General features: G+C 31.6%; 3 protein-coding genes across 4 annotated transcripts; 1 reads left to right on the top strand and 2 right to left on the bottom strand.

Moving 5' to 3' along the window:
• The first annotated feature begins 3,594 nt into the window (after positions 1 to 3,594).
• On the top strand, positions 3,595 to 4,603 carry LOC145112602 (uncharacterized). Its single transcript, XM_079048748.1, has one exon. The coding sequence runs from the start codon at positions 3,642 to 3,644 to the stop codon at positions 4,419 to 4,421; it is 780 nt and encodes a 259-aa protein (XP_078904874.1). The 5' UTR covers positions 3,595 to 3,641; the 3' UTR covers positions 4,422 to 4,603.
• Positions 4,604 to 6,292: 1,689 nt separating this feature from the next.
• On the bottom strand, positions 6,293 to 8,095 carry LOC145112911 (DNA-directed RNA polymerases II and IV subunit 5A-like). The gene is made up of 5 exons (XM_079049025.1): positions 7,924 to 8,095; positions 7,201 to 7,449; positions 6,941 to 7,120; positions 6,727 to 6,840; positions 6,293 to 6,631 (listed from the first exon to the last, which is right to left on the bottom strand). The coding sequence occupies exons 2-5, from the start codon at positions 7,399 to 7,401 to the stop codon at positions 6,449 to 6,451; spliced, it is 678 nt and encodes a 225-aa protein (XP_078905151.1). The 5' UTR covers positions 7,402 to 7,449; positions 7,924 to 8,095; the 3' UTR covers positions 6,293 to 6,448.
• Positions 8,096 to 9,724: 1,629 nt separating this feature from the next.
• On the bottom strand, positions 9,725 to 12,752 carry LOC145115548 (uncharacterized). Of its 2 annotated transcripts, XM_079051850.1 has the most exons (11): positions 12,622 to 12,752; positions 11,833 to 11,898; positions 11,684 to 11,751; positions 11,559 to 11,592; positions 11,402 to 11,471; positions 11,256 to 11,313; positions 10,777 to 10,905; positions 10,404 to 10,495; positions 10,251 to 10,335; positions 10,060 to 10,132; positions 9,725 to 9,968 (listed from the first exon to the last, which is right to left on the bottom strand). In XM_079051850.1, the coding sequence occupies exons 1-11, from the start codon at positions 12,626 to 12,628 to the stop codon at positions 9,907 to 9,909; spliced, it is 744 nt and encodes a 247-aa protein (XP_078907976.1). In that variant the 5' UTR covers positions 12,629 to 12,752; the 3' UTR covers positions 9,725 to 9,906. The 2 variants fall into 2 exon arrangements, with proteins under 2 accessions (XP_078907976.1, XP_078907977.1); XM_079051851.1 differs by lacking the exon at positions 12,622 to 12,752 and having other exon boundaries at positions 11,833 to 11,905.
• Positions 12,753 to 13,855: the final 1,103 nt, after the last annotated feature.

Genomic DNA, 13,855 nt, shown 5'->3' with positions numbered 1-13,855 from the left:
AAACCAAAACTTGGATGATGATACTTATGTTTTAAATCTCATTTAGCGAGCATAAAACATAATATCAACATGTCGCGTTATGTTTAAAACACCAATATCGTATATTAAGTTTTGACGCAAAAAATAATCACTAGTTTTATTATTTGCCGTTATAACGTTATAAACGGATTTTAGTCCTTTTAATAAAACTCTTATTTATTATAAAGACATGAAGTTTATATAATGTTTAAACACCTTTTAAACCATTTCAAATATTTTAAAGTTGGTTATTTATAAGTTTTACAATAAAACAATTTTCAACGAAAAAATCGATTTTTAACCGGTAAAAACGTTTTTATAAATATCCAATTATAAACATCTTATGTTAACTTTTAAATATTTTTTACTCAAACTCTAAGTGATTATTTTATGCTAAAATTTTGTTTGACATGTAAAACTCATTTTTATACACAAAACGTAACATACAATAACATAAAAATAAACATCACATGAATGCATTATAATGTGTATAAACCAAACCATGTCTAGTAATAATTTTTGGGAGCCATCAAAAGAATTATTAAGTCTTTCCTAAAGGATTTAAGGGACACTTAAAAAGGTCTTCAAGCTCCCACTTGCCAAGTCAACTCTTGCTTGCAAAAGGACTTCAAATCGTCATGTTGTGAAAGTTGCAACACTTAAACCATTAAGACTATAATTAAGCCCAAAACCAAAAGTAGAAGTTTATGGTTGGGATTATGGTCTTAAATGGTTAAGTCATCTTCAAGGAGGTCATTTCTTCATCTTGTTATATTTAAAAAGAAATACAATTAGTCTAACTAATTTATTACAACAAATCAACAAATGAAAAATTACATATTTATCTATTACATCTTATGAATAAATAGATATCAATCAAACACAACATAAAGGTCCAAATGGCTTGTTTATACACAACAACATATCAAATATTATAACAAACAACTCTTTGTTTTCTATAAGACAACTTTTATATAACCAAAATGCATGAAAAATGGTTATATATAAAAAATAATTTTAACCAAGAAGTTGCCAAAGAAGACAAATATGGATTTTTCTTAACCAAAAGAAATTCATGCTTGTTTTCCAAAAATCAAGATTATCAAACATAAAAAATCATTCTAAAATATAAAAGATGGCTCTGATGCCACTGATGGGATTTGATACAAAATATAAGTTCGTTTTTCATAAAAAAAACGGCAACGGAAGACTTTAAAATAACCAAAGAGTTTTTAGAATGATAACATTTGAAGCCTTTGAACCCACTTGGTTTTGGGGTGTTTATGAAGATAGAAAAATCAAAGAGTATGATTTTCTCTACAAGTATCCACCATCAAGATAAAGACACTTGGAATGCTAGTTCCTTCTTGTATTACTTTGTTCTCTAAGCCTTTGAGTACTTAACAAATAAGCACTAAAGGAAGACACAATGTAAGCACCAAAAGCCAAGGAGCAACTTCAAAAGAGTGAGAGTTCCAAGCTCTTTCATGCCCACAGTTTTGGTGAAGAATAAAGAGGAAGAAGAGAGAGTTTTTCTTGGCAAAATTGCAAGCCTCATGCATCTCTTATATAGTCCATCCAAAGTAAGGCATAACCATTAAAATACTCTAAAGTATTTGTAGCCTTTAGAAGCATGGGAGACAAAGCATGGAGGTTGACAAGTAACATCCATGTTATTTTATTAATTTTGGTCATACCTCTCAAAAGAGGATGAATTCTTTAATTTTTATAAACTCTAAGTTTATAAAATATAAACTTTGTCTTTAGATAAAAGACAAAAGAATCCAACTAGTCCAAAATGTCGTGCATGACTTATTAATTCATACCATATGAAGTAATAACTAGTTATACTCTTTTATAATTATTATATTCACAAAACAATAATTATTCCCTAATTAAATACAAGAATTGATATTATTTATTAATAATCATATTTATAATAAATATATAAAATGTGCCAACTTGATAAAGGTGTGACCCTATAGAATCATATATTATTAACAATATCATTCCATAATGATTTTTGAACATATAGATTCAACAATCTATATATATATATATATATATATATATATATATATATATTAATAATCATATTTATAATAAATATATAAAATGTGCCAACTTGATAAAGGTGTGACCCTATAGGATCATATATTATTAACAATATCATTTCATGATGATTACACACACGGACAATTAATAGCAGATTTTGTATGAAAAAAATACATTGGGGTATAATTAAAAAATGGAATAACTATTATCATGAAAGATATTCATAGCTTGATTTTAGCTTAATATATTTATGGTTGTAGTTAAAAAGCATAAACTTCTGAAAATAAAATTGGCATTTAGCAAACTAAATAAGGAATTAACAGAATTACAATTGGCATTATTTCCATAATAAATATAGTGATGTGGCAATTAAATGAAAATAGAAAACACTATAAATTGACAAGTGGAAAAAAAAATTATAAATTTCTTAAAAATAACATGTCTCAAATTTAATGCCAATGTACCATTTTACAAAAATAATCTTTATTTATTATAATAGATTTGTATATGATTTCAACTTTCTCTTTTGAGTTGGATTTTAGTGAGTTTATCTCCTATTTTTCTAAGCTAATGCATTTGTTGATTGATTTCTAATTTCAATATATTTGGAGTTTTTAAACTCGGATCAATCAATGATATTATAATAGTCATTGTTGTGTTTCTTCATTCTGTATCCACTTCTGAGAGCATGATGCTTACCGTGGGTATTCTGAAAAGGGGAAAGACTTTTTTTATAGAGAGAAAAATTACTAGAAATTTATATATAGTTACGATTATCTTTATGGTAGATATAGATATATAATTTGATTCTTAATAATATTTATCTATATAATGTTTGATTATGAGTTTTTTTTAGTGAAAATTTTAATAGACTTGTATTGTTTATCTATTTTATGATTCATCAATGTATTTTTGTTTTCAAGTATGACCGATTTTAGTTCTTTGATATATTAGATCATCTCTAATCCTTACCATTATTTTTTTTATATTATATTTATAATTATAGTGTAAAAGATAGTGTAAACATTAAAGTCCTCTAACTCATTACATTATATTTAACACTAAAAAAAATATTCTAAGTATATTGTTTTTATTCAACACTATATTTAGTATTATACTAAAATCCAACACTATATATAGTGTTATATTAAAATTTATATAGTGTTAAGTATAGTGTATGGTTGAAGCATTTTATAGTATAATTTATAGTGTAACATTAGTGTGTGATTGAAGATGCATTTACACTTATATCATAGATTGTGAGTTGTTGACATGTTCTTAATTAAGGTGATGACTTCTTTCTTCTTGTACGAAATTTATATTTATTGTGTTAATTTTAGGCATTTTTACTAATATTTCCAATAACACAAAATTAAATATTAAATGAGATTCGTAAGATGATGATCATGTCTTAATGAGTTGATTTTGATCCAACATTCCACGTTTAGTTGTCGTTAATATACAAGTTCTCAACCATATATATATATATATATATATATATATATATATATATATATATGAAGAGAAGTGAGTGGTGTCGTGCGGTGGTCGTCGTTTTCACGCGGACTATGCTCCTTCTTCCATTGATACTTGTCCAGTTTTTGTTTCAGTTCTGTTTTCTTCCTCTGAACTTCAACTACACGCCGCTTCCTATCTTCAAACTCCATCGGATTCGATTTAGGAAGCAAAAATCAATGCATCGAGACCCTTCAACGTTTTCATCGCAGATGGATATGAATCCTCCGTTTCCAGAGCATGAGCATCTCAATTGCCCTCGATGCAATTCCAGCAACACCAAATTCTGTTATTACAACAACTACAATCTCTCACAGCCTCGTCACTTCTGTAAAAACTGCCGACGGTACTGGACCAAAGGCGGCACTCTGCGTAACATCCCGATCGGTGGCGGCATCCGCAAAGCCACCAAACGCTCTTCAAATCCAAACAAACGCACATCGCCGACGACGCAACAACCACCTCTACCACCAACACCTGCCGCTGCACCTCCACTTCCACAGAAACAGCAATCATGTGTTGTTTATGGATATGGTAATAATCTGGATTTGGAATCTAATGGTGGAAATTTGAGTTCAGTGTTGGGATCAAATCATATGGGACCTTTTGGGAATTTGTTAATGGATGGTTTGAGTTCCAATCTGGCGAGTAAATCCGATGATGATGTTTTGATCCGAAACCCGATTGCAGATGATTTTGGAAGCAACTTTTTGGTCAGATTGAATGGTAGCAATAATCCGAACGCAGTGAGAGAAGAATCGAGCTGTTGGAGTCGGGGAGAGAATGGCTGGCCTGATCTTTCTATTTTCACACCAGGTTCAAGCTTCCATTAAATTAAGTTTTTATATTAATTTACTCTCTTCAGTTAAGCAACATTATTCCATTATGTATAAAAAACCCGGTCCACAACAGACAAAGAATCGGCTTTTTCCTATTATATCGATTGGTATAGCGGTTTCTTTTTGGTTGGTATAATGTATAATTGTATATAGATCGGTTCTATGATTTCGTAACACGTTTTTTAGGCCCCTAATTTACACAAAAATAATGATAAAAAAAACTTGCCGAACTAAAAGAATATAAATAGCACATACCAAATCGATAGAAAAAAAAAAAATAGCACCTTCGAAACTTGGACCCACGTTGTCAAGTTATATCCGGAATATTGTTCTCTAATTTTCTGTGTAATAATATTTTCGAAGTATTTTTATAAAAATTCGAACTAAGGTTTCAAAATGTATATTATTATGAATTTATATTTAAAAAAAAATCAGGTATAAAAGATACTTTTTGTTTTAAGTAATTATATTATTTATTTAGACAAACTGTAAATTTATGATACTAATTTCAGAATTTTATCTTTATTAGTTATAAAATATTTTTAAATCCATTTATATATTTTGTTTTGATAAAGTTTTAATGTCCTTTTCTATCCATAATTATTATTTTATTTTTGTTAGAGTTTCAATGTACGTAATTGAAGGTTTTATCAATACATTATTCATTCACCACCGAATTTCTTTTAGCGGTTCTGAACTTGATCAAGGAATCTAGTTTTTATGGTTTCTTGATTAAAAAAAAGGTATTTTCAACTTTCATAATTATAGCACAATAATTTCCTGTTGCATTTGTTTGATTATGTTTGAAGGGTAATTACTGAAAATCAGGAGTTTATTACATGGAATCCGACCTTTTTAGGAGTTTAGATGGGAAAAAGAATACTATTTTGGGAAGAAGTAAACAAACTAAAAAGTATTAAAGTTGTTTTTCTCTTCAACCCACGTTTTACTTCCAAGGATCACTAGGTCAACTCATTTGAGTTAAATTACAAAGACAAACTTTACCTAATAAAGAAGCGTATTGAAGTCGCTGAAAATCATCTATATTAAAGTAATTATTGTTCGGATATCATTTTCTTACTATAAAAAGAATGTTTCTTGAATTATTCTATTTTAAAGTCAGTGATAACATTTTCTTACTATACTTGTTATTGTATTGATCATCCATGAATAAAAAGAGACAGACGACTTGCCACAGTGCCAATTCAACACCCTATTTCTCAAAGTTCAAAGAAAAAAAAAAGTCGGATCTTATTTTAAACGATAAAAGACACTATATATTTGTTTTGCTCGTGACCAATTATTCTGTTGAAATTTTTAGCTTTGTAATATGCTGATGAATAGTCATATAAAAAATTTAGCCTAAGAAATGTTGAACTCAACTGAATCTGAAAAATTACATGTGTAAGTATGGTAGCACATACTGTATATCCAACTTTCATTTACTTAATGGAGTTAGCAAGTTATGTACTTAAGCTGGAAAACTATATATGGTGGTTTTTTTATTTAATCCGGGTAAAACGAATTAATAGGTTAAGCCAAAGAAAAATTGCTTAATGTATTAGAGAATGTTTGATAGTTGTCGATTGAGTCAGATATGATTGAATCTAACCGAGTAAGAGGGACATATCAAAAGAGTCGGTAAAACCAGAAACCTAATCCAGTCAGAGGGGGTAAGAGCCTCTAAGAGGCATATCACAGAACAGGCCCACAGCCCATGCATGACATGAGGGGAGTGAATTGATGGACCACAGTCGACACTAACTACAGTAAGGCATGTAGGCCTCTCAACTCACATGCGTTTGGGCCCAACATATTTGAGTTGGGGTATTAATGATAATAGTTATTACTTACGCCCAAATCCGCTTCTCAAGTCATTTTCAAACTTATTATTATGTCAAGTCAACTCAACTCAACTCAACTCTCACATAGACATACCATTAAAACCAAAAGCTATATTTTAACCTATTCACCTAAAAACAAAACGACGGGAAGCTATTTTTTAAGGGTTGGAATTGGAATTAGGCAACCATTCTGTATGTGACATAACAGATCTCTTGTTTAGGGTCTTTTTTGTTCGAATCAAAAGCATCCTTGTCTTTCTCACTTGTTCCCGTCTCAATGGGTCTCAGAATTTTAACAACCTGTCCTCGCCTTAACCCGTAATATTTTGCAATTGGATCTGTATGCAAAATCCGAGGTAGCTGCAATAACCAATTCCATAATATGGAATAGAATCACAAATCACTCAAATCAAATATTCATATTCATTTGTGGACAAGAATAATGAATAACTCACCTGTGCTTCTTTGACAGTGTATCTATCCAGCAATTCCTTTTTTTCTTCTTTGGTAAGTGGGATATGTTCAGGAACAAGGTAATGATATCTAATGTTCACCAACAACTCACCCTCCTGTAACAATATGTATCAAAAACACACTCCATTAAAATAAATATTATCTATCCAATTGAATCCAATATGGAAATATGCATATTATAATCATGATAATGACCTGAAAAACATCCATTTGGTACATTCCTGCAATCTCCGCTTGACATGCCTTGGCTGAGGGAGTCATACCATGTCGAACCACTATGATTGCTCTATGAATGTTCTCATCTCTCATAAGAAACATATACGCCTTGATTACCTTCACACCAATCTTCAGCTCATTTGGAAAGAAAACATAGATCTGAAAAGCATCATATACCAAAAACATTCATCATCTCCATCTTTGAAGATTGAAATATACAACGCAATCAAAAGGCTCACTGGTTCGGTGTTGTTTGGTTTGGACTTGGTGAAAGCAAGCTCTTCTCTTCTAATGGTGCCGTTGTGCTTCTCAATGAATTCCTTTCTCGTCATGTTTATCTCTGAATCTTCAACTTCGTAGCCACGGTCTTTCAGCATCTCGTAACATGTTTTCATCACTCTGAAAACTGTTGTGATCTCTTCTCCTTCCGGTGTAGACATTGATTGCTTCAACTTTTTAGAATAATATATTCACCGAGATATGATTTTCTGGAAATCACACCATTCTTCAACGTGTTATTGTACTATTATAAAACGATTAGCAACTATGAATAAATTTACCGAAATTACCAGAAACTAGCCCTAAGTCATGAACGTGATTGACATCGTAAGATTAATGAAAATCAATTTACAAGTCACCATGAATCATACAAAGAGGCATGAAGCATAACAAAGTTAAAGTGATTAGTGACTAATCTATTAGATTACACTTATCGAAGCGATCAACTAAAGTTGCAAACGCAGAGGTGAGCATCGTCAACAACAACGATAAACTAACACCTGTCATCTTCCTATCGATTGATATGATATTCACGATTAAAAAACGGAATGAAGATTTCTTACGTCAAACAGAGAAAGAATGAAAAAATGAAAAATGTTCTTCAGTCACTACGACCAGAGAAAGTTATCAAGAGGGTCAGACAGACAAACAGAGAAAGACTGAAAAATGTTATTCCGTCATACCTGTACAGGTTAAGCGTTACAGGTACGAAAATGGCGGAAGACGGAGGACTGAGAAGTGACGAAGCGTTGAAAGCACGCAAGACCGCCGGAGCCGGAGGCACTGATTTTTACGGCGAGGATGGAAGCGGAACCCTCGGTTTCCTGGGCCTTTATGGTTTATACTACGCATAACGAATTTTCCATTTAAAATATCATATTGTCTCAACCCATTTAACTTATATTTTAGTGTGGCCGAATCCAATAAGGCCCAGTATTAATTTTATAGTTTTTTGTTATTTTATAGATTATTATAAAGTCTTTTTATCATTATAATATGTTGCTTTTTATCGGTTATTCAAATCATTTATAAATCTCTAGCACTTGTTTCTTTAAATTCTTTTATATATTCAATAGTATTTTATTTTATATTATTATTATTTTTTTTACTAGTTAACCTATTTTATCATATATAAAAATAAATGTATGAAGTAATTTTGTAATAATAGATAAGGTAAATTATATGTATTTTAAAACGATAAATTAGATGAGATGATGATAAATTAGGTTATTTACAGACAGGTCTTTGATAAAAATATTTGTAGAAAAATAATATGATAAAAATATTAAGTCTTTTAAAGGTTACTCACGCTTTAGACATGCCAAAATAATAAATATTAATAGGATGTGTAAATGTTTTAATAGTTAACTTTCAGTTATTAAATATTAGTCAATAAATATTATTGTAATTATAATTTAACTAGTATTCTCTCACCCCACTCGTTGCAGCTTAGAACATCTTTGCAAAGTGAACCACAAATATATAAAATAAAATTTTGATCGAAACAATCATATATGGAGGATGCGGGTAAAAATAATTTTTGAAATTGTATTTTGATTGGTACATTACACAAATGATAATTACTTAAGAAATTATAAAGATAAAAGTAATATTAATATTAATAAAAACGAAAATTATAAAAAAACAATTATGTAAGAAACCAAAAACGTAACTTTAAAATATAGTAGGGGACCAAAATCATAACTTATAAGATACCATTACTTTAACTTTATAATTAGTTCGAGGTAAAAAATGTAAAAACAAATGAAATTTTGGTGAGGAATAATAAAAGTCATAGTAGAAATAAGAAAGTGGAAGTAAAAGAAATTGTATAAAAATAAAATATAATATATGTTGTGAAGGTAACTAGTTGTCTTTTGAGAAATTGGGTCAAATTTTTGCTTACCACTTGCCCACAAGGCCACACTCTCTCATATCCAACGGCTGAAAATTAATTTGAAATGAACAATAAAATTCCCTCACAGACATATTTTGCAAATTAAGGCAGCACTGTATGGGCAACAAAAAAAACGCCGTTGAAAGGCTGCATAGGCATAAACCCTCTTCATCATTTCACCACCTTTTTTCAGGGATGGTGTTCCAAGCTCACAACGCCTTTGTGAGGTAAATTAAAGAAGAAAAACGGATGACAGGGTTATAGGAATTGGAGAAGAAACGTCTGTTGCATCTCGTTACCACCGCCACAGAGCATCACATAGGGGGGGGGGGGGGGGGGGATGTTCACGGCGTTAAGGTGCAGGCACATCGACATTAACGTGCCCGCACTCAATGGTCTAATATATACATAATTTTGTGTTTTATAAGTCAAACTTGGAGCTTGTATGCATCATGCATCAGAGATATGCTTTGTTTTTTTTAGCTCACTTTGGCCTATTCAACTACTTTTTTGAATGGAGAACTATAAAAGTAATCTCAAAACGATCAATTTATAAACAAATTAGTTGAATTGCTAGCTCTTATAAATATCGAAGTATGTGTTTTTGATATTACACTGATCAATTTATTCTTGTGTCATTAAATTTTATACAACCAAGCAGACAAATCTTTTTAAACTTTTCACAAACCACTTATTGGGTAATAATTAGAATTATTGTGGTCGATCAGAAAGTAACAATTTTATCTAAGTAGCTCTTGCTGAATAATTACTAATTATTCGATGAGTCAAATTTCTCAGCTAGATAATGATCCAGCATATCCTCCTCATCATCTGCACCCAAACAGAGATTATATTCAAAATAAATTCCATATATTGACAAGTATTTAAATAGAAAGAAAAAAAAAATAGTGAGAAAACAAACCTTCAGAATCATCATCAAAATCATCATCTTCCTCTTCATCATTAGATCCTTCCATGATTGGTGCTGCATGTCTCTGCCAAAAGTAACAATATAAAACCTATGTCAATGTCATGTCATTGCATTGAAGTCATCAGTGCCACGTCAGCATGGTGACGGAGTGACTTGATTGAAACATAAACAGAAGAACTTACTGCAGAAGCTTTTCCACTTTGAAACCACTGTCTTCCAGTGAGTTTCTTTTCTTTGGTTGTTGCAAGGGCTGATTCTGGCAATACCCTGAAAGTCGAAGGGTAGTAATTAATAATCATATAAATTTTGGAAAATAAATAAAATCTGTTACTTACTTGGCTCTCTCAAGGGCTACTTCTGCTTCAATTTTTTCTCTCCATGCCAAAAATGTTTCAACAGTGACAGGTTCTCCACGTGGCACAATTATCTAACACCAAGTTCACCCATCAAACTTAACAATTATATAAAAAACCCAAATTGCAAATGAAATTTTAACATAAAGTAAATTATAAATTTGGTCCCTGTGCGTTACTCAAAACGGCAAGTTTGGTCCGATTTTTAAAGTCGTCCTTACGTTTGCATTTCGTTGCGGATTTAGTCTCGCTAACAATGAACTACCAATCTTAAATTGGACCAAACTAGAGATTTGAGTAAAGTACAGGGACCAAATTTGTAATTTAGTTTGTTGTAATATATTCAAAATCATACTTCATCCTTATTTGCTGTTTCCTCTTTGATGTTGTCATTGTCAGTGTCTTGATCAAATCTTTCAGCAAACCACTCTTTAGCTGATGTAACTAGAGTGTAAATCATAGCCATTCCAAGATTTTCTGATGCCTGAAAAAATCAATTTTAAATGAGTAGTAGTTGCATGAGGTGAATAATAATAACATTATTATGGGATAAGTGAATAATACTAAACGAATGTCGATTAATGAAAAAATAAAGTTTCATTTGATTTTTATATGTATGCATATATAATAGATTTTTGTATATAGTGTTACTTAACTCATCTTGAAGCTTGTCTGTTGGGTCATGAAGTTCTGAACTAATTAGTTTACTCTTACTCAATTCAATGAAGCTAAAAACATACCCACAGGAAATTGTATCAGAGCTATATTGGGATTTGCAAAAAAAAAAAGTGGCAATTAAATACTGCTGTTAGAATTTATAGCAATTAAATTTACCTCTTGTTCAAGCTTTTCTTTTAAAACTTTGAGATCTGATGCTGGGATTCCTTTAATACTGAAATAGGTTAACTGTTTGGGTTAATAAAACATTTATCTATAACAATGTGTCAAAGTGTAAGATCAAGAAAGATGTAGTGAGACACCTTTTCAAATTCAAAAGTGGAATTTCATCTGGATATTTCTCAGTGTGTGAAAAAATTAACCCCAATTGAACTGCAAAAAAGAAAATAGCAAATTGGGTTTTAATAATGTAAGCATCTTTGAGTAGTAAACCTGAAAAAATGATGTCTGGTGTAAGACCTGGACTTGTTGAAGATTCATCAGTCTCATCATCCTGTTACATAGACAATAATAACATATTTAGTTCTAATATATAATATATTTTGAAGAAGAAATATAAGGAATTGTTGGTATGTAATTATTACCTGAAGAGATAACTTAATTAGAAAACATCGATTTGAAGTGTTTAATCCACTTTCACTAGGGTGAAGTTCTGGAGTACACAGACATGTTTGATTTTTAAAGTTAACGATGATTGATTATTTTATAAAACGAAGAGAGTTATTGCACAAACCTTCAAAATCATCCATTAGGATGGCCTTTAGGGCTTCAATTTCCATCTCCTGCTCTTGCACATGATCTGTCATAAGCATTTCAATAAAGAGCTCATGGGCCTTGATGATGTTCATGATGCCCTAAAGCTACTTAATGATGAGTGTCTTCCACATCCAAAATCAATAGTTTTTATCAAATTTGAACTCCATCTTTTCAACCAATAGAAACCATTCATGTAGTTCATTTAGTTCACTTATGCAAGATCAGGTTTAATATGCTCAAACTTCAAAGCATCCATTGTTACAAATGATGTATGATGCACGTTTTAGTGTGTTAGTGTGCATAAATCCATGAATATATCTTATTTCCTGCTCTTTTTCTCTGTTTTTGTTGGCAATCAAGTTCAAAATGAATCCAAAATATCTCTAGTTTGATAAACAGAACATATGCATATGATTATGGTAATATAAGGCCTACACTTATTGCTAACAGTAATCTTAACAATTCATATAAACTAATCGGATAGAGATGCTGATGATAGTCTTAATTTCCCCAAAATCAGCTCAACTTTACTTTAATCACTGTCATATCATCGAAAAATTAAGATACAAACATACAACGCCATCGAGAACGGTAAGGTTACAAATCATACTTATATCGATTAAATTTTAGCGAAACTATTTTGGGCCGATCGAGCTTCCAATAACACAAACCAAATGTTACAGAATTTATAACTTTTTTCAAAAGAGGAAACCTAGATTATCTTGATATTTAAAATTATATCTCAAATGGAATTCTAAGGAATTACCTGTCATCTCTACGTAATAGTTCTTCTTTCTCCTTCAAATCTCGTATTATCTCTAGAGTTTTCTTACGTCGGAGTCGAGAGAGTAGATACGCACAGCAGGTGATCAATTTGCTTCGTTCCAAATATGTACGTTCGCTTCAAATGCATGTACGATACTAAACTTTAACAAAGAGTACATAACACACCCTTCTATCTTCCTTTAGATGCAAAAAAAAACGTTTTTGTTTTGGATGCAATAAAACTTTGTAATCATGTTCATTTATGTAAAATTTGGCTTGTAAATTTTTTCAAAATTTTGTTGGCGAATACTTTAGACAAAATTGCAAGAATGGTCCATGTGGTATGTCAAAACTCGCATGTTTTAGCCAAAAAAGTTTGAACTCGCACCGGGGATCCAATAGTTTGATTTTGTTGCGAGTTTGGTCTGTTTCATAATTGAAAGTGTGTTAATGACCTTTTTGCCCTCTCCATTTGGTTTTCCCTTTTATTTTTATTAAATTTGTATCTTTCTGATTAACCCTACCCCACCCAACTCCCTCTCTACCGGAGTCACCACCGCCTGAGATGGAACATCGTCGGCTTCGTCTTGTTCCATCTCCGAAGACGCCGACGATCTGCCATCCTCCCTCCCAAACGATTATGTGGTGGCATTGAACTCGACCTCATCCACAGCGACGGCTTCGTTTCCCTCCTTCTCCGACGGCAACATCGAGCTATGAGTTTGTACCAGGAGACGAAACAAATTTGTTCACCATACTCATCGGCTTCAGATCTATTCAAATCTATGGCTCGATTTTCATAGATGTGGCTCGAGGATCTGTCATCTCTTTTTTTTTGCCAGTTTTCTCTTCTTTTCTAGCGTTGCTGCCCTCACCCTTACATCTGGGTTTTGTATGTTCATCAGATTTTGTATGTATGTGTGTGTGTGTTCATCTGATTTCGTGTGGGTGTGTGTTCATTAGATTTTGTGTGTGAGATCATCGGATTTTGTATGAGTGTGTGTTTATCTAATTTCATGGGTGTGTGTGTGTGTTCATCTGATTGCGTGTGTATGTGTGCGTTCATCTGATTGCGTGTGTATGTGTGTGTTCATCTGATTTGATTTTGTGTGTGTTCACCAGATCTGATTTTGTTTCTCGTGTGATTTTTTGTGGGGATGAAGTGGCAGAATAAGTTTTTGTGGAAATGGACATGACAGACGGTGGTACTGTGGTGGTGGTGGCGGAAGATGTTC

This window comes from Lactuca virosa, chromosome 5, assembly GCF_052849685.1.
Source record: "Lactuca virosa cultivar CGN04683 chromosome 5, Lactuca_virosa_CGN04683_v6, whole genome shotgun sequence".
Taxonomy (NCBI): domain Eukaryota; kingdom Viridiplantae; phylum Streptophyta; class Magnoliopsida; order Asterales; family Asteraceae; genus Lactuca; species Lactuca virosa.
Note: the sequence above shows the minus strand (reverse complement) of the source record. Positions and strands in the feature narration are given on the sequence as shown.

Excerpts from the sequence above, each read along its gene's own strand:
- LOC145112911 (XM_079049025.1), bottom strand. The coding sequence starts at position 7,401 with ATGTCTACACCGGAAGGAGAAGAGATCACAACAGTTTTCAGAGTGATG. Across the intron at positions 7,121-7,200 it reads AACCAAACAACACCGAACCA|ATCTATGTTTTCTTTCCAAA; the intron begins GTGAGCCTTTTG and ends GATGCTTTTCAG. Across the intron at positions 6,632-6,726 it reads ACACTGTCAAAGAAGCACAG|CTACCTCGGATTTTGCATAC; the intron begins GTGAGTTATTCA and ends TGGTTATTGCAG.
- LOC145112602 (XM_079048748.1), top strand. The coding sequence starts at position 3,642 with ATGCTCCTTCTTCCATTGATACTTGTCCAGTTTTTGTTTCAGTTCTGT.
- LOC145115548 (XM_079051850.1), bottom strand. Across the intron at positions 11,752-11,832 it reads CCTAATGGATGATTTTGAAG|AACTTCACCCTAGTGAAAGT; the intron begins GTTTGTGCAATA and ends TGTGTACTCCAG. Across the intron at positions 9,969-10,059 it reads TTTTGATGATGATTCTGAAG|ATGATGAGGAGGATATGCTG; the intron begins GTTTGTTTTCTC and ends GTTTGGGTGCAG.